Genomic DNA, 21,073 nt, shown 5'->3' with positions numbered 1-21,073 from the left:
ATTTTTTTGCAAAACGACGTATTCCCACCACCATTATTGGACATAAACAGTGGCGAGGCATCATAGTGGAAGTGGGAAGAGCTACATTAAGTGAAAACCTTTCATACTTAACTTGAATAAGGCCAACGCTGGTTGCCTCAGTGTTTAATGCATGTTGAGTTGTGTTGTCTGGTAGGGTTACCGCCAGCCTCTGTGCCGGAGTCGTCTGTGTTTTCTCCAGGATCGTCTTTTATTAAAATCACGTACCTGCCACAGTTTGCTTCCCAAATGACCGGTTGTATAGACCACTCACCTCGTGTTGACGTGACCGTGTTCAGCCTGTTCTCGACAAGCCTACGCTGCCGACAATCGAGAATATGCTTCTTGCACAAATGTGTCTCACGTAGCACGAGGCAGTGAAGCAACATCCAACATTTTTCGGCCCCCATTCTCCCCCTAGGCTTTATGACGAGAGTCTCAAATTCTGCCAGTGAGTTTCCTCCAACCCACCGGCGGTTCAAAATGCGCTGCGACTAGTGAATCTGATTTTGCTCCAAGATGCGTCCATCCAACTATTGTGCTAATTACTTTCGATGTATCCGAAGGGTTTCAGGCCAGAGTCGTCTAACGGCTGGACTTTCAAAAAATGTTCCCACCTCTTCTACCCTCCGCATGCCCGTCTAACGCCGTTCCTTGCGATGGCTTACAGCCGCTCCCAGCCGGGTCGAGCGCCGGAACACAAATGCTCCAGTCTAGTGGCGGTACGGAACTGTTAAGAGCTGGTCATTCTCTGTAGGTATTCCCGGCAGAAGAGCGAGAAGCGCTGGAGTGGATAGGGATATCGCATTTCACCTACACGAGTGGGCACCGGCTTTTCGCGAACAAGCCTTTCGGTTTGCCAACCAGGTCGCTCGTTCGGCGGGGCAGCCAGCTGGGATGCTTCGTGCTCAGCAGCGATTTCCTGTGCATGCATTGTTACAACTCTGAATGCACAGCTTTTCCAACCCTTCCAGCGAAACGAGACTGGCCGCGGAGCCTTCGAGTCTCTCAAGCTGCCGTTTCCCGCCGCTTTAAAGCAAACGTTTGGCCGCGCGACTTTTCTCCCTTTTCGGCAGTTCAGGAGAGCTGCATTTTGACGTTTTCTCCCGTCTGTCTCTCTACCACTGCGTTTCCCGTCTCGGCGACTCTAACGCTTGGCCGCGCATTCGCGGAGCAGAGGTAGCTGTCCAGTCTCGCTGTTTCTTGAAGGGCTGTTTATCTGTCGTTTCCGTGGCGTTTCCTCTACGAAAAGGCCATCTTCAAGCTTCTCGTGGACCTCGTTGCCTGCGCTTGCCACTGCGTACCGCACTGACTCACTTTCCGCTGCACCCCCTGCCTTTTCTCTAGCTTTGCTTTTCCGGCGACTCTCCAGAGCAGTTAATCAATATCAGGCCCTCCTTTTTTTTCCTCTCCGTTTTGCCAGTTTTTCTCCTTGCTATCCCCTCTTCAACTGCCGCGTCCAAATTCGGTTAACAGCGGATCCCGTGAACCCGTCGTTGGCGCCGTCGCAGTCCGAGTTCCGCTGCCAAGTTCGCGTCCGTCGCTGGACGCCTTTCTTCTTCTGTTTTCGCGGGGTTTGAAGGAACAGAGAAATCCTCGCTGCTGGTTTCCATGCTTTTTTCGTTTTCCCTGCACCCTGTCACTGCCGTTCCTGCCGACACATCAGCCAACTGGAGGTTTCTTACCGCCTTTCCGTACGCTGATTTTCGCTGTTGATGGGAGCCTCGCTTCCTCCAGAGGTTCACATCTCTCCTCCTTGTGTGCCTTCTCTTTTCTCCCCGTTTCGCTCCCTCATTCGTTCCCCGCAGGGAAGTGTTCAGCTGCCGCGGTCGACCGCTTCTCCACGGTGGGTCCTCGATCGGTGCTGCTTCTCCAGCTGGACGTACACTGACGCGACGTGAGGGTGCGATATGCGACGTTTGAAGACTGCAGCGGCCACACAGATTTGATTCTTTTGTCGCCGCCGTCGTGAGATTCTGGGTGAGAAAAAACGCCCTTGGAGAGAAACCGAAGACGGGCTCCGTTTTCACATATCCGGTTGTTTGAAAGTTTTTTTTCGCGCCAGACTGTCTGTTGCGCGTGAAGCAGTGAACCGACTAAAGCAGCCTGCAGGTCCATCCTCTGGCAGGTTGGCTTGGAACAAACCTGGGAAGCCGCTTCTTCTCTCGCTTCCGATCTTCGAAAATGGCGGAATACGAAACGGAGGAGCTCGCAACGGGAGGCATGCCCGGAGACGGTGCTGGGTTCTACGACGCGCCTCCCGCCGTCATTATCGACAACGGATCAGGTCTGTCTCTCAAGCAATTCGTCGTCTCGACTTCTCCAAAAATACATGCCACGACCCACCCCCGACTTCCCTCGTGCAGGTTCTTTACTTGCACACACTGGACACATAGAAATCTCTGTGTATCTATTTATTATATAGGTATAAGTAGTGTATCTGTGTGCCGTTGTCTTGTGCATCTATATGTCTGCATGTCTGTGGATATGGATATATGCTGCAAGTCTGCATGCGTTTCTGTCTCTCCTCTCGTGTATATGCGTATAACAGCACACGAATCGTTCTATACAGTCGCTGCTTCCTTGGAGCGAGCACATCGTTTCAGACCTCAGGGGCGGCCAGGATGGACTGTGGTTCTGTAGGCTACATGAAGGCGGGACTCGCTTCGCAAGAAGAACCTTCCGCAGTTTTTCCAACGATCGTGGGCCGTCCGCGTCGGCGCTTCGTCGACCTTTACGCTGCCAAGGGAGACGGAGACGGCAGTGGCGCCGTTTTCGTTGGCGAGGAGGCAATTGCCAATCGCCATCACTTGAGTTTCACTTACCCCATCGACCACGGGCACATCGACAACTGGGTTGACGTATGTCTCGAACATCTCCGTTCAGATGCACATACACATATATTACATACAAACATACATGTATATACGCTTGTACATCGATATACGATATATATATATATATGTATATGTATATGTGTGTACATAGATCCATTTACATGCGTATATACATGCATGCATGTATATGAAGAGATAAGATCTGCATGTGGCTACGCCCCCGTGGGAGGGGGCAGGTGCCGACCTGCGAAGAAAGGGTCGACGAAGCGTTGAGTGTGTTTTCTCGTTGAATCATGGATTCCCATCTATTCTCTTGAGATCATTTGACAATAAAATCAATGGAGATGGAGAACTGTCTCCAGATCTCCAGCAAGACCCGTGCGTCTGTCTTCATTTGCAAACGCAGGAAAATCCATCTCTCTCTGTGTGTATGTAAATGCCAAGCCCAACTGCATATGTGTTTTTGTTCCACATTTTTTGCATAAACCTCGGCGTCAGAAAACGCACATACCTGCATGTACGGGTATATGTATGTGTGTAGATATCTCTTTCGATACTCTTCGTCAGGAGAGGGAAGTGCATGTGCGCCGTCCTCCGTTCTGCTCTTTTCCTGCCTCTCCTTGCACTTTGCTCCGTCTAGCCTCGCAGGTGTTTGGCGGGCCTGTGAACTTTCAGAAAGACTTGAAAACCATTTTCTCTGCAGATGGAAGAAGTGTGGAACGCAACGTACAACATGCTGGGAGTCCAGCCCAACGAGCATGCAGTGCTGGTCACGGAACCGCCGCTCTGCTCGCAGCGCCACCGAGAGAAAATGGCTGAAATGTTTTTCGAAACCTACGGAGCTCCCGAAATGAACATTTCCGTCACGGGCCTCATGGCCATCTATGGGTACGTCCCCGCGAAAAACCGAGCGAAGCCTGACAGAAGTCGGAGAAAAATTCGAGGGAACAGGGAGACAAAAGCGCGATTAGCGAGAGACAGCATTCCTGCTTCGATCATCTTCCTGTTGTCTGCGCGACGTCTTTCTCAACTTCTTCCCTGAATGAAAAGCAAAGATCGAGGGGAATCTTCCTAGAGATGTCCTCCAACGTTCGAAGTCTGTGCGTCGATATCGGCCTGTAAAAAGATGGTCCTTACCCTCACCCAGTGTACATACTCTTCCGCATGCACACACGTCTCTACGTATACGCAATTGTGTCTCGTTATGGATGTTCTCGCGCGTCTACGAACGAGTGGGGATGCGTGTGAGTTTCAAAGCCCCCCAATCCTCGACTTCCATCTCCCTGCGGTTCTTGGTCTCCGGAGCCTCTCGGCTTCTGCACTGCTTTCGTCGTTCGTTCTCTGCTGCGGTGGATGCACAGAACAGGCCGGGCGACAGGTTTTGTGCTGGACATCGGCGAAGGCATCACTCAGTGTGTCCCCGTCTTCGATGGTGAGAGGGGAAACGACAGCGAAGAGCAGAGAAAAGTGGAAACCTCGAGGCAGAACGCCATAAGAAGCAGAGGGGAGGGCAGAATCTGGGAGTGATGACATGGGGAATCGCAAAGAAAGCAGGAATGCATATTCGAAGGCAGAGATTTGTTTTGAGAGGTACGCCATTCAGAGCTGGCGAAGGTCAAATCTCTCCTCTCGGTTCAGAAAATGGTTGCGAGCTCTCTGCGTCCTCTCATGTGCGTCCGTGACTGTTCGACGTCTCCCTTAGCATCCACGGCTCTCTCCCCGTTTCCTACATACAGTCGTGCATTTCCAGATACATCAGTGAACACAGACGTACTACCAGATGTACAGACGGCTGTATTAACACAAGTATATACATATAAATATATATTTGTATATATACATATATCTTTATATTTATATATATATATATTTATATATATATATATGGATATGGTTGTGGTGCTATGCACCTCGGGAGGTGTTTAGCACATTTTAATTTCTCGCCTACTTTTTTCTCGTGCTTACGTTTTCTTCAGGCTACCTCGAGAAGGCGTCTGTGAAGCGAAGCGACTTCGGCGGCCAAGAGTTGCAGATGTATCTCCAGAAGATTTTGTGCGACATGGGCTATCCGATGACAACTCGAGATGACTACGTGAGGAGAAGGAAAGTGGGGACTGTGGGGACGGTGCTGTTCAGGCTCGTTTTTCGAAGAAAGGAAATGCCGTGTTTGCTTCTCTCTCTGTGTCGTCGCTGAAGAAACGGCGATGGAGAACGTTCCCCTCGAACGACGCAGAGCTGAAGTAAAGGAGAAGAGATTCTGCGTGGTCACACTGCATGCGTTCAGGGTGTTTGTTTCTTCTGTTTCTTGAACGACCCAATCATATCGAAAAAGGCATCGAACAGCCATACGCTTCCATGTGTATCGTTCGTTTCGTATTCACAGTGTTCTATCAAGATGCTGTTTCTCTTTGTAGCAGACTTTTTGTCAACTTGGACATCTTCATTTCTCTGACGTTTGCTTCTCGCTGTTACAGGAACATGTGCGTGTCATCAAGGAGACCCTCTGCTTCTGTTCCTTGAATCCATCGGGTGAGAAGAGAGAACTGACCAAGCCGTCGTTTGCCATCTTTTTCAAAGCACGCGTCCAACTCCATGCGTTTCATTTCTCACCTTTTCTCCATTCACTTTTCACCCTCTTCTTCGACAAACAGTTCAGAAATGCTCTTCGAGGCAAGGCCCCGCGCCGTCGGCGTTGGGGACATTTTTCTTCTTTTTTTCTCGGCCCTCCTCACGTGCACTCGTCTCTTTTCCAGTTTCTCTATGATTTTTCGTTTCTACTTCGGTCGGGTCTTGCGAAGTCCTCAAGTTCGCTGAGACTCGCCTCCGGGAGATAAACCACTTGCGTCGCTTCTTGCCGATTAAAGAACTGTCTTTTTCTCGCAGAAAATCAAATTTCCAGAAGAAATTCTTCGCATTGGGCTAACCGTTTCATGAAGTCCTACATCTGTTTGCAAAGCGGGTACATATATATATATATACATATATGTATATATATATATATATATATATATGTATGTACAGGTGTATGTGAGTATGTATGCATGCATGCGTGTATGCGTATGAAAGAGAGTTTTGAGGTGCGCATGTGTAGGCTGGCAAATTTGACAAGGGGGTAGGTTAAGTGTGCTTCATTTTCTTTCTGAGAAGCTGGACTTTGTTTCGTTGGACGTCGTTTGTCAGAGGATCAGAACCGAGACGATTTGGAGAAGACTTACCACCTTCCGGACGGCCTCACACTGCGCGACGGCATCACTACGTGAGCAAAAAAGAGGAGGTGAAAAAGGGAGGAGAAAGAGAAGAAAAGAGAACAAGAGGAAAAGCGCGGAGCACGTGGAACGCGGAGGTGGAGAGTCGCGCGGGACGAAGCGTAAACCGAAAAGGGAGAAACGCGAGGAGACAGAGGCAGAGAGAGGAGGGCTCTTCGACAGCAGAAATGGGAGGACCGCGGGAGAGAGAAGAGGAGGAACGAGCACCCCAGGAGAGGAGTATCCGTGGAAGAGGAAGAAGGAGGGAAACGGAGGAGAGAGAGAAGTCGAAGAGAGAAAAATAGGGGAAGAAAAAAGAAGAGACAGAGAGAACGGGAGACGAGGAAGGTTCGAAGGGAGGAACACGAGGAGATAACTTTTCTTTGTTTTTTTCCAACTTTTTTAGAGAAATCACGCTGGGCCCGGAGCGCTTTTACCCTCCAGAGGCGCTTTTCAATCCTCAGCTCTGCGGCCGAGACAGTCCGTCTTTGATCGAACTGGTCTGGTCATCCATCATGGTAAGTTCGATTCCTTTTGCGGAGCTCGTCCGCTTCGCGCGTCCACTTCCTGCTCTGCCGCCTCTCGTTTTCTTTCGCGTCCTGTCTTTCCGCCTCGCCTTCTCTCCGTGTTGCGCCTCTGCTTTCGCCTTCTGTGAGGGAATTCTTCCACGCTTCGACGTTCTCTGTCTTTCTCAGGCATGTCCAATCGAAAGCAGAAAGAGCCTCATCGGTAGCATCGTCCTCAGCGGCGGCTCATCCATGTTCCCTGGATTTCCGGAGCGGTGAGCTTCCCGACTTCCTCGCATGCAACGCAGAAAATTGATGTGTCAAATGCATGCGATGCAGAAACAAATACGCTCAAAACGTATGCTCGCAGCCTACCAACGTCGAAATCTATCTACCTCTACATGCATGCATCTACATTTGCCTCGACAGCTATCTACATCGACCTCTCCCTGCACCTGACTGTCTATGCACACTCTTTCCAGGATGTTTATGCATGCACATATATATATACATATATATGTATGTATATATATATATATATATGTATATATATGTATATATATGTGTATGTGTCTCTGTGCGCATGCTCATATGCGTATAGGGAGGTGTGTCCAGATATCTAGGACAGATGTGAAGAGTCCTGACAGACTTGTGTGTGTGCGTGCATACATCTGCCTCTCTTGTCTCTCAAACGTTCCTCTTCGCTTCACAGTCTTCTACCTACCGACATATACATATGTATACATATATATATGTATATATATATGTATATGTATATATGTATATATATATATGTATATATGTATATATATATATATGTATGTGTATTTACATACATGTGTGTCCGTGGGTCGAGAGCTTCGAAAGCTGTTTCCGCGTTTTGGCGAGTTGTTTGTTTTCAAGACTGGAGCAAGAGCTGAAGAACACAGCGCCTCCTCAGGCTCGTCCACATGTACATGTGTTGAGTCATCCGTCGCGAGGCAGCTTGGTCTGGCAAGGCGCGCGTCTCTATTGCCAACCGGAAATGCGTCCGCTGCAAGATCACATTTGGATCACTCGTCAAGAGTGGGAAGAAATCGGAATGAAAATCGTAGCCAAGAAGGTGAGTTCTCTCGCAAGTCACTCTTCAAAACAACTGACGCGCAGTCCCCGCCTTTCGTCGGCTTCTCTGCCCTTGCTGGTCTGAGAGGCTTCCGTGGCTGCTCTGCATGCCGTGATCTCTCTCTCACCGGAGGAGGCCGTTTCCTTGCCTTCCAAGGCGGTCGTTCGCTTTTTTTTCTGCTTTCCTCTGGGCTGTCCTCGCGGGATGCGCGACTCCTTCCTCAGTTCTCGCGTTCTGCCGTCGCGAGAGCCTTCCGGTCTACCTACGAGAACCATATGTGTGTGTGTGTGGGGTCAAGTGGGCTGTCGCTCTTGACTTTTCTGTGGACTGCTCTGCACTCCTTTTCCAGCTGCCATCGGAGCAGAGATCGGATGCCTCAAGAATGGGGAAGCTTGCTTTTTCCAAAGTTCTCTTTTCTCGGCGCCCCAGTGAATGCTGATGTGCAAACAAACACCCACAAGTCTACACTCAAACGCTCTCTCTCTCTATATATATATGTAAATATGAATGTGTGTGGAAATAATTCTGGAACGCGTTGCCGTGGATATATCCATTGCGTCTTGTATATTTAGTGGAGCAGACACACAAGCATTTCATGTTTTTTATACTGAGTTGTTCTTCGGCATTTGGCGGGTCTCCGTCTGATGCCTGCATTTCGGGAGCCCCGTCGCCCTCGTGTTCTCAAGCGCGCGCCTCCAAAGGCCTCGTCCTGTACTTTGTGTGTTTGCTGCATGCGACTCGTTCAGGCGGCATTCCGCATCACTTCGTAAGGTTACGAGACAGGTTTCTCCGCCCCACAACTTCGTGAGGAAGTTCACCACTCGCAAGAGCTTCCGGCGGCGGAGAAACGCGAGCGTCCGGCGACAAAAAACAAGACAGGAAGAGAGGCGACTGTCAGAAGCCGTGATGAGCCCCGAGAGAGATAGTGCATGCAAGAAGGCAAATGCGTGCGGGGCCGTCGAATAATAAAGTGCATGCGTTGGCCTCAAAAAAAAAGATTCACAAAAGGCAGGGTGGCGCGACAAAGCGCAGAAAAGAGCCAGTGGCTGGGAGGTTCGGACAACCGCGTTGAGGTGACAGTGCAACAAGTGACTTCCGAAACATGTTGCGGAAACTTCGAAGCGTCTCGCGGCAGTTTCGAGTTTTCTCTGCAGGAAGACGACGTTTCTGAGGAAAACATGGAAACAGAGACGTCGCGATCCATCTGGGGGAGAAAGTGGAAGCTTCTCCGTCTGTTGAAGGCCCTCTGTTCGCGCTTTGTGTCGCCACCACTGCGCTAAAAAGACAACTCCACTCAGCTTCACACACTTCGATAGCGAGGCACATGCATGCACTTCACGCACTCAAATCTCAGTAAAGAAACAAATATACATACACATACAGGTGCACGTAGCCACGTATATATATATATATATATATATATATATTGAAGTAAAAAATTGAGAATATTTGAATAAAATTGATTTTTGTACTTCAAAGAATGTTGTACCTGTCTCGTCGAGGTAGCCTCTCTGAGAACGCTTTTTTCAGCATCTGGGAGAATTTGGATGCACACAAAAAAAAACGGAGTCCGTGTGTCGACACTATCTGTTCGCCTTCAGCGAAAGCAATTGTCCGCGTTTCTTCTCCGTCGACAAGAGAGGTTTTCAGATCTTTGACACGAAGAAAAATCTACTCAGTAGAAAAAAGGAGGTTCCCTCTTACCAACCTGTCTCTCGATGCCGATATATATATATATATATATATATATATATACGTGCATATGTAAATTTATATAGTGTACAATATTACATCCGCGTAAAATATGCGCGTGTGGGTATCTGCATCTACTTCTCTATCAAGATATATATATATATATATGTATACACATATATTTGAGTGTCTGCATATGTATCGCTGTACATCTCAGCGTTGATTTCCTTTTTTCTTTCTTCGCGAGCGACGTAGACAATTTCCGCCCTCGCGCAGTTTCACGCCAAGGACATGCGCTGCATGGGTCGTCTTTCGGATTTTTCAGCCGAGAGAAAACCAAGAGAAAAAGAAAAAACTCCAAAAACACAAGAGGCTTGTGCGGTTGCCGAGTGCCGTTTTCTCGCTTCGCTGGTTGATCTGCGACAGCGCAAGGGCGCGCGAAACAGAGGAGAAGACCGCGCCGAGAAACGAGGTGTATGTACACCAGACGACCATCCTTTTGCTTTCCCTTTTCTGGCTGTTTTCACCTGTTTTTCCGCTCTTCATTCAACGACTGTTCCTCTCAGTCACTGTTCTCTCTCATCGTGAATCGCCGACAAAGAAGGACTACTGCATGCGCTCGTGGAACTCAGTTCCGCCGAGGTGTGTGTAGATGCAGCCGTCAATTTCTTACGCAGACTTGTCTAAGCAACGAGACCGTTCTGCGCTTTTCCGTGTTTCTTCTTTCCTTCTTTCTCTTCTCTCGGTTACCATTTTCTCTGTTCGTTTCTCTAGCAACATCTCCTCTCGCTTGCCGCCCTGTCGCGTGCCTCGCGTTCCAACGAGGCGACAGCGGTTCGTGTTGGTGCCGAGACTTCTCACTAAAAATGTGAGTTCCCTTATTGTCTCTGGTTCTTTTTTCTTTTCCTTTCTTCCTTCGCTTCGGGTCTCTCTGCCTCTGGAAGCACTTCACTCGTTTCCCCTGCTGTCGCCGAGGTCGCCGCTTCGGAGGAGGAAAGCTGGCCAAGGTAGATCCGTTTCCTACTTTTCTTCTCCTTCTTCTCCGTCTTCTTCTGCTTCCTCTTTGTCTTCTCTTTCTTTTCCTTCTTCCCCCTCTTCTCCTTCTCGTCTGTCCTCTCTTACTTCCTCTCTGTCTTGCCTTCCTTCTCGCCTTCTTATCCTTCTCCGGCTTTCTCTTCTTCTTCTCACCTGGACGCGCGCTGCGCCTCTCTTTGGAGCCTCCAGAGACAGAGAGACAGGAGGCGGCCAGACGATGCCAGGGGCGCGCGCCCCGGAGAAAAGAGAGGTTGCAGAGGAAGAAAGACGAACGGAGCACCTGGAACAAGGGAGGTGAGAAGCCGCTGCGGAGCGCCAGGTTTGTCGAGAAATCGCATGGTTTTCCAAAGATGTTTGCGACAGGAAATTCGCCGGTCCCGGCAGCGATGGAAGAGAGTTGGATCGCCGCCGTCAGCTTGACGCGTCGCATGCCTCCGAAGCTCATCGACCGAACTGTGGCGGGAGTCCGTAAGACTACGAAAAAGGTTTTCTCTCTCTGATTTTTTCTTTCTTCGCTCGCCCCGTTTTCGGTCTCGAGCCACTCCTGTCCTGCTTTTCTCTCCCGTCTTCTCCACTTTCCCTCGCGTTCTCACGCGTCTTCCTTTCGCTTCTGTGTGCTTTTCTTCTGTCTTCGATTTCTTTCAAGAGTCCGTGATGCTCCTCGTTTTCGGGGTCTCCACTGTCTCTCTCTTCTTGTCTCTCAACGTCCTTCCTCTCTCCAGATCCCTCGTCGCTTTCTCCCGTGTTTTCCCGGGGCTCTCCACCGTCGACCTCGTCTTCTTCGTTTTTCGCGTTTTGCTTGCCTGCTATTTTCTCCTTCTCTTCTTCCCCTTTCCTTCTTTCCCTCAGAACATTTGTGCCCGGATCTCAGTATCCAATTGCTCACTCGCGTAGACCGGAGACTTCGTCTCTGCTTCGACTCAGAGGTGAGAGCCTTGCTGCGCACAACTCTCCAGGTACTGATTTTTCCTTATTTTTCTTCTCGCGCTGCTCCACCTGTGAACGCTCTGCACACATTTCCGCCTTTCTGTGACTGACTCCTCTTTCGCATGCAGGGAGGCATGCGTCCCTCCAACATCTGAGTGGACGGTGGTTGAAAGTCTCCCTTTTGAGTTCCACTCGCTTTCTTTGGTGATGCTCACCCACATTCGCTCGCCTGGCCTGTGCTCCTCTTGCAGGCTTCCTCAGTGAACGTTCAAAGGATTTTGATGAAGATGAAAAGAGATTCTCTCCCGTTTAAGTGCCCGCGGAGAACTTTTCCTCCAAACATATCTGTGGCTGTCGATGGAGGAAACCCCGACACAAACAAGATCAGAAAATGCATGTATATATATTTATATATATATACATATATACATATATATATATACATATATATACATATATATATATATATATATATGTATGTATACGCATGCATGTAGATACGCGTACACTCATGCACACAATTATATATATATATATATATATATGCAGATGCCGCGTATGGCTGCACATGTATGTGTACATTTCTGTATCTATATGCGTATGTGTATTTGCATGCATTTGCTTGAGTGAAAAAGTGCATGTGTGTGTGGCTCTTGGACCTCTGTGTGTTTTCCTAGGCACGCAAGTTTTTCATTGCCTGCATTTACAACCAACACGGTTCGTCCTTTCGGTCGCCGTGGACGAACGCGTACATCGAAGGAAACGACGTTTCTGTGTTGGGCGCAGTTCCTCAGCGCCGGATTAAGCCGTGAGTCTTCGTCCGACCTTGAGTTTCTCTTCTCGGGTGTTGGTCGACCGCTTTTCCACGTCTCTCCGCTTCTTTGCTTTCCACGTGAGTGTCAAGGTCTCCTTCTCTTGCTTTCCTGCTCTCCTGTCCATGTTGCTGGCTGGGTCTTCTCTGTGCGGATGCCTCCTCGTCTGCTGCGCTTGAGTATGTCCTCAGAGCAGACAATCTGAGGAATCTGGAGACGACCTACAACCGCATTTTTGACTCCTACAGACGCGCGTGAGTTGACGTCGACACGAAAACGATCTCCATCGACAGCAGAGCGAGCCGCCGCAGAGAATGAGACGCAAGTTCTTCGAAAGAGGAAAACCGTTGTAAAAAGTAGGCCGGTCAGACTACTCACAAGCCGTTGAGCGGGAGAACAGGCGACGCGGGCGCGTCGTTCCACAAATTTTCCTTTCTCTTTTTTTCGGTTTCTCGTCAAACGCCTTTGAATGCTTCTGCCTTGCTGTCGTCGCAGATACTATGAAGGAGGCGTTTCCTCCGTCTACCTCTGGTCTCTGCCCAGTGAGGACGGCTTTGCAGGAGCTTTCCTCGTTCGACACGGTAAAACATGTCTCTCTGTGTATACTCATACAGCGGAGGAGATCTGCCTCTGCCTGCGAAGAGTTTATCTCGATTTTCGAGATGTTTGGATTCATGTGTATATCGTGTTCACGGTCCCCGAAAAACTGGCGCATCTCTTACTTCCTTTCGACTGCTCTTGGCTGCTTCCTTCGTCGCCTCCGGTGTTGCCTCTCGTACCGCTCCATCTTCTCTGTCTCGCAAGGGGGTTTGGACGCGAATGCGTCCGTCTCTCTCTTTCGCTCTTTCTCCCTTCCAGTCTGTCGCACTCTTCCTCTTCTTCCCCAGTCGCTCTCTTCCTCTTCTTCCCCTGTCGCTCTCTTCCTCTTCTTCCCCTGTCGCTCTCTTCGTCTTCTTCCCCTGTCGCTCTCTTCGTCTTCTTCCCCTGTCGCTCTCTTCGTCTTCTTCCCCTGTCGCTCTCTTCGTCTTCTTCCCCTGTCGCTCCCTCCTCGCTGCCCCGAGTGTGTTACTCCGCATTTGTCCTCTCTTCTGGCTTCACCTGCGCGTGTGGGTCAATGTCTCTGTACGCAGACACTCCACATGAGTTACAGAGAGAAGTAGTTGGAGACAGAGCTAGACTGGAGCGGAGGGATGCGTCCAGAAACCGAAGGACGGAGCACAGCGGGGGAGGGGGAGTGAGCGAAAGCAGAGAGCGACAGACAGATTGCCGGAGGCGTAGACACAGACAGAGAGAGGGCAACAGACACACCTCCAAGCATGTGCAGCTAGGTAGACGTGGAGATACAGAGCGAGACTTAGATGCCTGTGGAGACAAGAACGAGAAAGCTCGACAGAGATAAACAGAGAAGAGAAAGGTGGAAAACACGCTGGTGGAAATCGCTTTGAAACAAACTGTGAGTTCGTTTCTCAGCCTTGGATGGCGGCGTCAGCGGCGATGGCCCTCGTGGGTGCTGGGAGTCTGTGCATGTGGTGGAAGTCACCCAGTCAACCAGCAACGGTAAACGTTTCTCTCATTTCTGCACTCTGTCCTTTTCATCTGACTTTCTCTCCATTTCTGTCTCCTCTGTCTTGCTCTACAGCCTTGTCTCCTGCCTTCTCGTTCTCTCCTCGCCTATTTCCAGCAAGACACATCCATTTGAGTCATGCCTTCATCTTGCATGGTCGCATCTCACTTTTGCTGGTCTGTGAGGCTCCTTCGGTGTGGCAGAGAACTCGCAGCTTGGATTATAAAAGTCATGGATGATTGCCTCGCTCATGCAGGTGCGAAAGGACGCAGAGCTCTATGCATGTGCATGCACGCTGTCTTACGATTCAACAGACGAGCCACAAACATACACACACTACATACATACATATATACATATATATACATATATACATATATACATATATATATATATATATATATGTCTAGATGTATATTTATTTGCCTGTCTATCTCCGTGCGTCTCTGTGTATATGCATGTGAGTTTCTCTCGGTGTGTATACGAAGAGTGTTGAAAACATTTTTTTGAAAGCGACTGCATGCGTGTGAATCCTTGTTTTTAGTGCACTATCGTCTCACGTCAACCGTGATGGTCGACGTGGACCCGCCAGAGAACGCTGAGGCAAATTTCTACGCCGGTGCGATGCTCACTCGAACAGTAAGTTTGGTACAAAGAAGTTACCATATCCTCCGTACAAAGCCGGCATGAAGAATGAGAAGCAAACAGGAAAGTGAGGCCTTACCTTCTCTACAGTTCGTCTCTCCAGCTCCACGGTTGTCTGTACTTGGCCTACACAACCTCCGGCTTCCACGTGGTACACCCGGAACTCAGAATCATCTGCATTTGTTTTTCTTCGTCCGCGAGTCCTTCTCTCTGGCTCGATATCCGATTTTCTCAGTTACGCGTATCCTTCTCCCTCTGTGTCTCTGCATTCTTCTCTCTGCGTCTCCTCGCTCCGTCTCTGCACCTGGTCTCTCGTGAGTCTCATCCTTTTTCAGAGCGAACAGTCTCAGAAGGTGACGGACCTCCTCACTGGCCCCGAGGTGCCTCCCCACATTGGCGTGATCGGCCCGATGATCGAAGCCATGGAAGACCGCATGCGCACCGCTATTGAGAGAAACTACTTCGCGAAAGCCTACTCGGTAAAGACTCTTGTCGCTCTCACAAGCGTACTCTCTGCAGGTTTTCGGACGTCTGCAGCGTGTCGTTCTGGGTCTGTGTGCATGCGGAGATGCTTCTACACGCATGCAGAAAAAACCAATCATGGAACTTCGCGCATGTGCTCTTCTATGTTCACATACATACATACATGCATATATATATATATATATATGCGTGGAAATGAGTATGCAAGTGCATGCGCTTAGAGATACGTGAAAGAGTGTGTAGCGACATGCGGACGCAAGCGAAGCGTAGACGAACGCACATTCTCCAGTGTATCTGCTAGGCATTCTAACGTCTCTTTTTCCTGGATCTGAGTTTCTGTGTTTTGCTGCGTTTCCAGATTCTTGACGGCATGATTCGAACGAGACACAACACGAAGGTACAGAGACAGGAAGGTGGAGACAGCAGAAACGAACGAGAAGGGAAAGGAGACAGAAGAGACACACGCGCGTCCGAGGGAGAAGACGATTCAGCGCGAAAACTCAAGATCAACTGTCCCCGGTGAAAATCCCCAAAGAGAGGCATCGCAGAGAAAACGGTGAAACTATCTTGTCTCCTCTCCTGTTTTTCTCTCTCTTTTTCCTTTCTCTCTCATGTTTCCTCTCCCTCGTTCTTTCTCTTTCTTCCCTCGCCGTTCCTTTCTTCCCGGTTTACTCTGCGTCTGCTCTCGGTCCTCCCCAAGTTTTCTGTTTCTTTCTTCTCTTCGATTCAGGAGCCAAAAAAAGCAGCATTTTTCAGCGAGTTGAGTTCTTCGCTGAGTCTGTTGTCGCGCGGGAGCGGCGGAGGCCCAGGCAGTCCTGGCGGGCGCAGTGTGCGGGGCTCGAGGTCCTTTCTGCGACCGAGGTCGGGAAGCGACAATTGAGAAGGCGACGGAGACAAGGAGAAAGAAATAGTCGGTGCAAAAAGAGAGACAGCGAAGACACAGAAGAGAGAAAACGAACGCAGAGGTGGGCGAAGGAGAAAGGCACTCAGAGAAAGTGAGAGATGTCGCCGTCTTCGATGAGTTTCCAGCAGCCGCCGAAAAGCGAGGAGTCGAGCCGGCTAGAGAGAGCGGCTTCCACTCCGCATTTGCCATTGCAGCGCGCTGCGTCCAGACTGTTGTCTCGAAGCGCTGACGCAAGGCCAAAAACCCGTTGTCTGCAAAAAAAAAACTGCGACGCTGCCACGAAAGAGACAAAAGTTCCCCCATTCACGCGACTTCGACCTTGCCGTCACTCGCAGAAATACACATGCACAGATATGTGCGTATACTTCTGTGCGCAGATACACATACAGACAGACAAATGTGTGTCTGCAGATGAGTGTGTACATACAGCCGAGGGCAGACCCGGTGGGATGGAAGGGATGGAAGTGGGGAGAACGTGGATCCGGCCAACAAAGATCGTCAAGGTGCAAAGCAGGAGTCCACCTCGAGGTACACACTTGCCAAAAAATGTCTTTTAACCTTTATCTTCTCTTCTTTCTCTCGGACGAAGAGTGAGTGAGGTGACCTCCGTTGTTTGACGCCTCTCCGAAGACTGCTGCGGCCCTGCCTGTGAAATCCACTCAAAGAGGAACGGCCGCTCCGCTGTACATCCAGAAGACACAGGCTCTCTGAGTTACCGTCGGGAGTTTTCGCTGCGAAGTTCTCGCTGGCGAGACTAAACACTGCCGCTCTACTCGTCGGATCCCACTATTGGCTTCTTGCGCACAAACAAGCATATGCATGCATGTGCGTCGAGGTACACACACATCTTTACCAACGCATATGTGTATCTTCTCTTTACATGCACACATCTGCGCATGTATGCGAAGGCCAATATATATGTGCATATACATATATACAAATATATATGTATATATATAGGTTTGTCTTGTTGGATTTTGAGCGTTGTGTGGTTTCATCAGGGGACCTGGGCGTTTTTCAGTTGTAAGAACCTTTTTCAGGGAACAATTGTTTCAAGATTTTTCCTTTCGAGTGTCTGAAGGACGCGCTTCTGGAGAGGTTCTTCGCTCACGGGGGGTCTCCACAGTTTTTTAGGCCGATCCACGGCCACACAAGGCGGCAATGCCCTTCGAATCGGAAACACTCGCTGTTTTGAAAATGCATGCACATGGGCCTCCCCGATGTTACCCGCTGACTTCTCACGCGAGTCTGCTTGCAAGCCACCCTTTTCCTCCCAACACTGTCAATCCCTAAGCTGTAGAATTCGTATTTATATATATATATATATATATATATATATGGAGACGGAAGCAGAAAGAGATATAGATAGGGTCCCTGTATGTAAAGACACAAGTAGCATGCTTGCACTATATACATATATATATATATATATTTATATATATATACGCACTTTTTCAATGTGAATGTGGTTGTGTGAATGCCGTAGTTGACGCGGGAGGCATTGCCTGGCGTGTTTGAGTCTGCTGAGACTCACCGGCCTTGACGTTCCTCCAAAGAAAATCATTGTTTGCGACGCTTTGCTAGAACCACCTACGCCTCTGCCACGAAAACGCCATGTTCGTGTGCAGAGGTGTAACTACTCAGATTTGTTTTCCTCAAGCGCATCAACAAATCACTCTTTCTCTTATTACTGGAAAACTTCCTCTCATCATATTACGCTACCTCTACCTACTTACGCATTCAGACACCGCACCTGAACCTCTCTCCTTAAAAATACATACAGATAAATATATAAATATATATACGGGCAGTCTATATCTGCATTTACCCTGGGATGAAGATGTGTACAACGATTATACTCTCATCGCATTAGACTGTGGCGTCTCTCTACAGTTCGTTCCCCGGCGGACGCGAGAGGAAGTTTGTGAAAAGGGTGAAGAAAGCCAAGGGGAGATCTCAATGTGTTTCCCAAAAGTTTGCATGCGGTCTCCGGACTCAGCTTTCGGCCCGGCCATCAAAGCGACAAGAGACCGCGCTGTCTGCATCAAGAGGAACGAGCGATTTTCCAAAGAAGAGATGCACCAAGCAACCGAAGCCACAAGTACGCTTCCAGTTGGAGACAACGGACCGAAACGAGACCCGTCGCGTTTTTCGAACGAAAAGGACTTCGGTTTCTGCGGCCTTTCCACGGTGTACGCACAACCTGCAAAAGATCTAGGGGAGTGGAGGCGCCGTCGCCAGGGCAGACTCGCGACAACTTCTTCCGTTCCAGCCCTGGATTCAGCTGAACTCCCGAGCCTCCCCCACGGGCAGCGCGAGCGCGGAGAAGAGCCTTAACACTGGGGGAGGCTTTTGCATGCAGCGAAGGCAACAGGACCTTTTGTCTCCTCTTCCGTAGCTGCAGAAGAACATCTGTCACAACAGCGTCAGACTGACGGAGGAGGCATTCCTCTCTGCGTGTCGGAGTTGCAGTCGACAGACTCGGAATCCTTCGCGTTTCTACTCTGTCGATGTCTTTCTCACGTCTTCCACCTGTTTCGCTCTTCTCGTTCTCTGCCTTTTCCTAGTTGCCCCCGTTGCAAATGCTCGACGGCCTTCACCTTCTCGAGCTACTGGAGCCTCCATGGCCACGCGGGCTCCGCGACCGCGACCGCCTGTCTCGTTCTCTGTCTCTCTCTCTTCTCGCTCTTCTGTTTTCGCGGCTGCTGCTGCGTCTCCGCCGTCTCCGGCCGTTGCTTGCGCTTCGGCTGCGGCTTCGGCTCCTGTGGCCGCGCCGCGACCGGCTTGGGCTCCGGCTGGCCTCGCTCTCAGAAGACGAGGAGACAAGACGGATCTTTGGCGCGGGCGGGAACACCAGTTTCACTCCGACGGTGTCTCCTTCGAATCCATTTCCGCTTCCGAACGCTCCGCGCGCGCCTCCCGCACCCGACCCTGTCTCCAGACTCTCCGGGGCCGCGGCCGCCGCTGCGTGGGCTCCGCCGCCCTCCGGCGTCTCTGGCGCCGCGTCCCCAAGAGTCTCCGGGCCGAAGGCTCCACCACCGGCTCGTTGGGCGCCAACTGTCTCCGCGTCCGTCGGGTCCGCCGCGGCTGCCGCGCTCGGAGCCTGACCCGTCGGGGCGACTGCGCCCAGGCCGCCACTGGAACTGTGCGCGACGTGTTTTCGCTTTCGGCGCCCGAATTCGTCGAAGTCCTCGTCGTCGGAGTCATGCCTGTTTCGATCTGCAGGGTCTTGGAGGTCGAAGTGACCGCCGCCGCGCCCCATTCGCGGCTCGTCTTGGTTGTTGGCTCGCGGGGCGTTGCAGATGTTGCAAGTGCTCCTCCGCGCCCAGTTCACGTTCCCGCAGTGGGCGCAAGGCCAGTCGCCGTGCTTGAAGAGCCCCGGCGGGCCGCCGAGGTTCGGAATGTCTTTCAGAGGGTCGCCTGTCTTCGGTCTGCTCCTTCCGCAGCGGTTGCAGCGCGTGCGCTTGGAAAAGTTCACGTTCCGACAGGCAGGGTCTTCACACTCCCAGTCCCCCTCCTTCCTCACGCGACCCGCGAGCGCCGGCGGGCCCGCGCCCCGACCGCGACCGCCTCGGGCTCCACGGAGACTCGGCGGGCCGCCGCGGAAGGCGCCCGGCGCCTCGGAGACAGCCTCGCCGAAGAGTCCGGGGAAGAAGTCCGCAGACCCTGCGGGAGGCCCGCCGCCCACCTGTCCGTACATGGGGGGATGGGGGGGGGGGATGGGAGATGGCCAGGTCGCGCAGAGGAGAGACACCGAGGAAGGAAGAAGAAGCGAGGAAGCAGAAGAGAGGAAACAGAGACGAGAGAAGGGGAGCGGAGGAGCGGGATCGAAGACGAAGAAGACAGGCAAAAAGAGACAAAGGAGACGAGACTAAGGAGACGAAGGAGACTAAGGAGACGAAGGAGCCAAAGGAGACTACGGAGAGAAAAAGAGAGAAGGTGACGCAGAGAGGGTGAAGAGGACGGCAGCTGTCAGAGAGAGGAGAGACAGATGGACGGGCGAGACTGTTTTGATTCACGAGGAGGAATGGGAGAGGCGCCGAGAGACGAAAGTCCTCGTTTGTGTGACGCGCTGAAGCGCATCGCCCGAGCGGAAAGACATGCACCGTTGAAGACAAGACCTCTGCGGCACAGTATAGTCTCTTGACAGAAGAAAGGCGTAAAGATGCACCGAAGACGGAGGGCAGAGAACGAGAAAACGAGGAACCGGGGCCCCGACGCGAGCAAAGGAGCGCGCCAACGGTTCGGAAACTCCGTTCGTCCAGGAGAAAAAGCCGCGGGAGCTTGTCCTTTCGAATAAAATATTTGACAGAGTCTTCTTTTCGCGAGGCGCGTTAGAAGCACAAAACCCAGCTTGAAACTTGCAGAGGCGGCGCACCACAGTCTTTTCTCCTGCTGTCTCGCAGTGCTCGAGTATAAGCCGTATCCAGGAGCCCCGAAATCGACAGCCCCATAAAAAATGTATACAGGACGTGCTGGATGTACGCAGAAGAAGAAGCGAACGATTTATTTCTGAGTAGTGTGTAACAGGAAGTGCAGCTTCAGTCATTGCGGGGTTGGAACTGCCAAGCAGACAGAGCCTGCAGATCTGCGCGTACTGTTCTCTCGCCTCAGATTTCAGCGTCTACTGGAGACTCAGGTCCAGTTCCTGGTGCAAACAATTACGGACATGGGGACGGCTGAGAGGGACGGAAGAGAGCTCGGCCATGCTTTCCTGATTCTCCCCAGCGGGCATACAGAACGAACACTTCAGTAGTCAAAGACGTACTGAAACTGTCCAATTGAATCACGACCCTCATGGATGGACATTAGTTTCAGGTCTCTTCCCATTAAAAGGAGATACTGTGTGCCAAGGCGCGCCTAAAGCTGCTTCCATCTTCAGATGACAAAGAAAGCTGGACTTTTATGGTGATCAGAGAGTTCTTTCTTCTTCGTTTGAAATCGGAAGAACATCCCTCGCCTCCTTCACTGAAGGCTCTTTCGCCTCTCCCGACGGAAGAAACTCCACACCTACCCTTCTGAAAACCTAAGCCCCTGCATTCAAGCATACCCACACATACATAGATACATAGATACACGGCCATACAAGTAAATGGCTAGATACCCTGACGCACAAGTGCATACACCGTTTCAAACGAGGAGATGAATCGATGCATTGGCACACTCAAGGATGTACAGCTTCACACAAGTGGTTCAGCAGATACATTCACGCAAGCACATATACATGTTGTTATATATATATATATATATATATATATATATAATGTATGACTAGTCTACAGTTCGCACTTTAGATGCAGTGA

The 21,073-nt window shown here is 50.6% G+C and overlaps 3 protein-coding genes across 3 annotated transcripts; 2 read left to right on the top strand and 1 right to left on the bottom strand.

Annotated features, from left to right (window-relative positions):
• Window positions 1-972: 972 nt before the first annotated feature.
• ALP1 (actin like protein ALP1) lies at window positions 973-8,954 on the top strand. Its single transcript, XM_002370651.2, has 11 exons — window positions 973-2,305; window positions 2,662-2,879; window positions 3,559-3,743; window positions 4,217-4,287; window positions 4,832-4,947; window positions 5,330-5,384; window positions 6,036-6,111; window positions 6,507-6,618; window positions 6,796-6,881; window positions 7,510-7,708; window positions 8,455-8,954. The coding sequence occupies exons 1-11, from the start codon at window positions 2,203-2,205 to the stop codon at window positions 8,476-8,478; spliced, it is 1,245 nt and encodes a 414-aa protein (XP_002370692.1). The 5' UTR covers window positions 973-2,202; the 3' UTR covers window positions 8,479-8,954.
• Window positions 8,955-10,127: 1,173 nt separating this feature from the next.
• Window positions 10,128-17,064, top strand: TGME49_219290 (F-actin-capping protein subunit beta, putative). The gene is made up of 10 exons (XM_002370652.2): window positions 10,128-10,903; window positions 11,285-11,361; window positions 12,040-12,170; window positions 12,366-12,428; window positions 12,670-12,755; window positions 13,645-13,731; window positions 14,283-14,377; window positions 14,719-14,862; window positions 15,225-15,263; window positions 15,597-17,064. Exons 1-10 carry the CDS (start codon window positions 10,786-10,788, stop codon window positions 15,744-15,746), a joined length of 990 nt encoding a protein of 329 aa, XP_002370693.1. The 5' UTR covers window positions 10,128-10,785; the 3' UTR covers window positions 15,747-17,064.
• Window positions 17,065-17,591: 527 nt separating this feature from the next.
• On the bottom strand, window positions 17,592-20,060 carry TGME49_219300 (ran binding protein). Its single transcript, XM_002370653.2, has one exon. The coding sequence runs from the start codon at window positions 19,468-19,470 to the stop codon at window positions 18,367-18,369; it is 1,104 nt and encodes a 367-aa protein (XP_002370694.1). The 5' UTR covers window positions 19,471-20,060; the 3' UTR covers window positions 17,592-18,366.
• Between the last annotated feature and the right edge of the window lie 1,013 nt (window positions 20,061-21,073).

Source organism: Toxoplasma gondii, chromosome XII (genome assembly GCF_000006565.2).
Source record: "Toxoplasma gondii ME49 chromosome XII, whole genome shotgun sequence".
In the NCBI taxonomy this organism is placed as follows: Eukaryota; Apicomplexa; class Conoidasida; order Eucoccidiorida; family Sarcocystidae; genus Toxoplasma; species Toxoplasma gondii.
This window is presented reverse-complemented; position numbering and strand designations above follow the sequence as displayed.

Bases quoted from the DNA above. Each gene is read 5' to 3' on its own strand.
- ALP1 (XM_002370651.2), top strand. From the start codon at position 2,203: ATGGCGGAATACGAAACGGAGGAGCTCGCAACGGGAGGCATGCCCGGA. The intron at 4,948-5,329 runs GTGAGGAGAAGG...TCGCTGTTACAG, and splicing joins TGACAACTCGAGATGACTAC to GAACATGTGCGTGTCATCAA. The intron at 6,112-6,506 runs GTGAGCAAAAAA...CAACTTTTTTAG, and splicing joins CTGCGCGACGGCATCACTAC to AGAAATCACGCTGGGCCCGG.
- TGME49_219290 (XM_002370652.2), top strand. From the start codon at position 10,786: ATGTTTGCGACAGGAAATTCGCCGGTCCCGGCAGCGATGGAAGAGAGT. The intron at 11,362-12,039 runs GTGAGAGCCTTG...GTGTTTTCCTAG, and splicing joins GTCTCTGCTTCGACTCAGAG to GCACGCAAGTTTTTCATTGC. The intron at 12,429-12,669 runs GTGAGTTGACGT...CTGTCGTCGCAG, and splicing joins TTTGACTCCTACAGACGCGC to ATACTATGAAGGAGGCGTTT.
- TGME49_219300 (XM_002370653.2), bottom strand. From the start codon at position 19,470: ATGTACGGACAGGTGGGCGGCGGGCCTCCCGCAGGGTCTGCGGACTTC.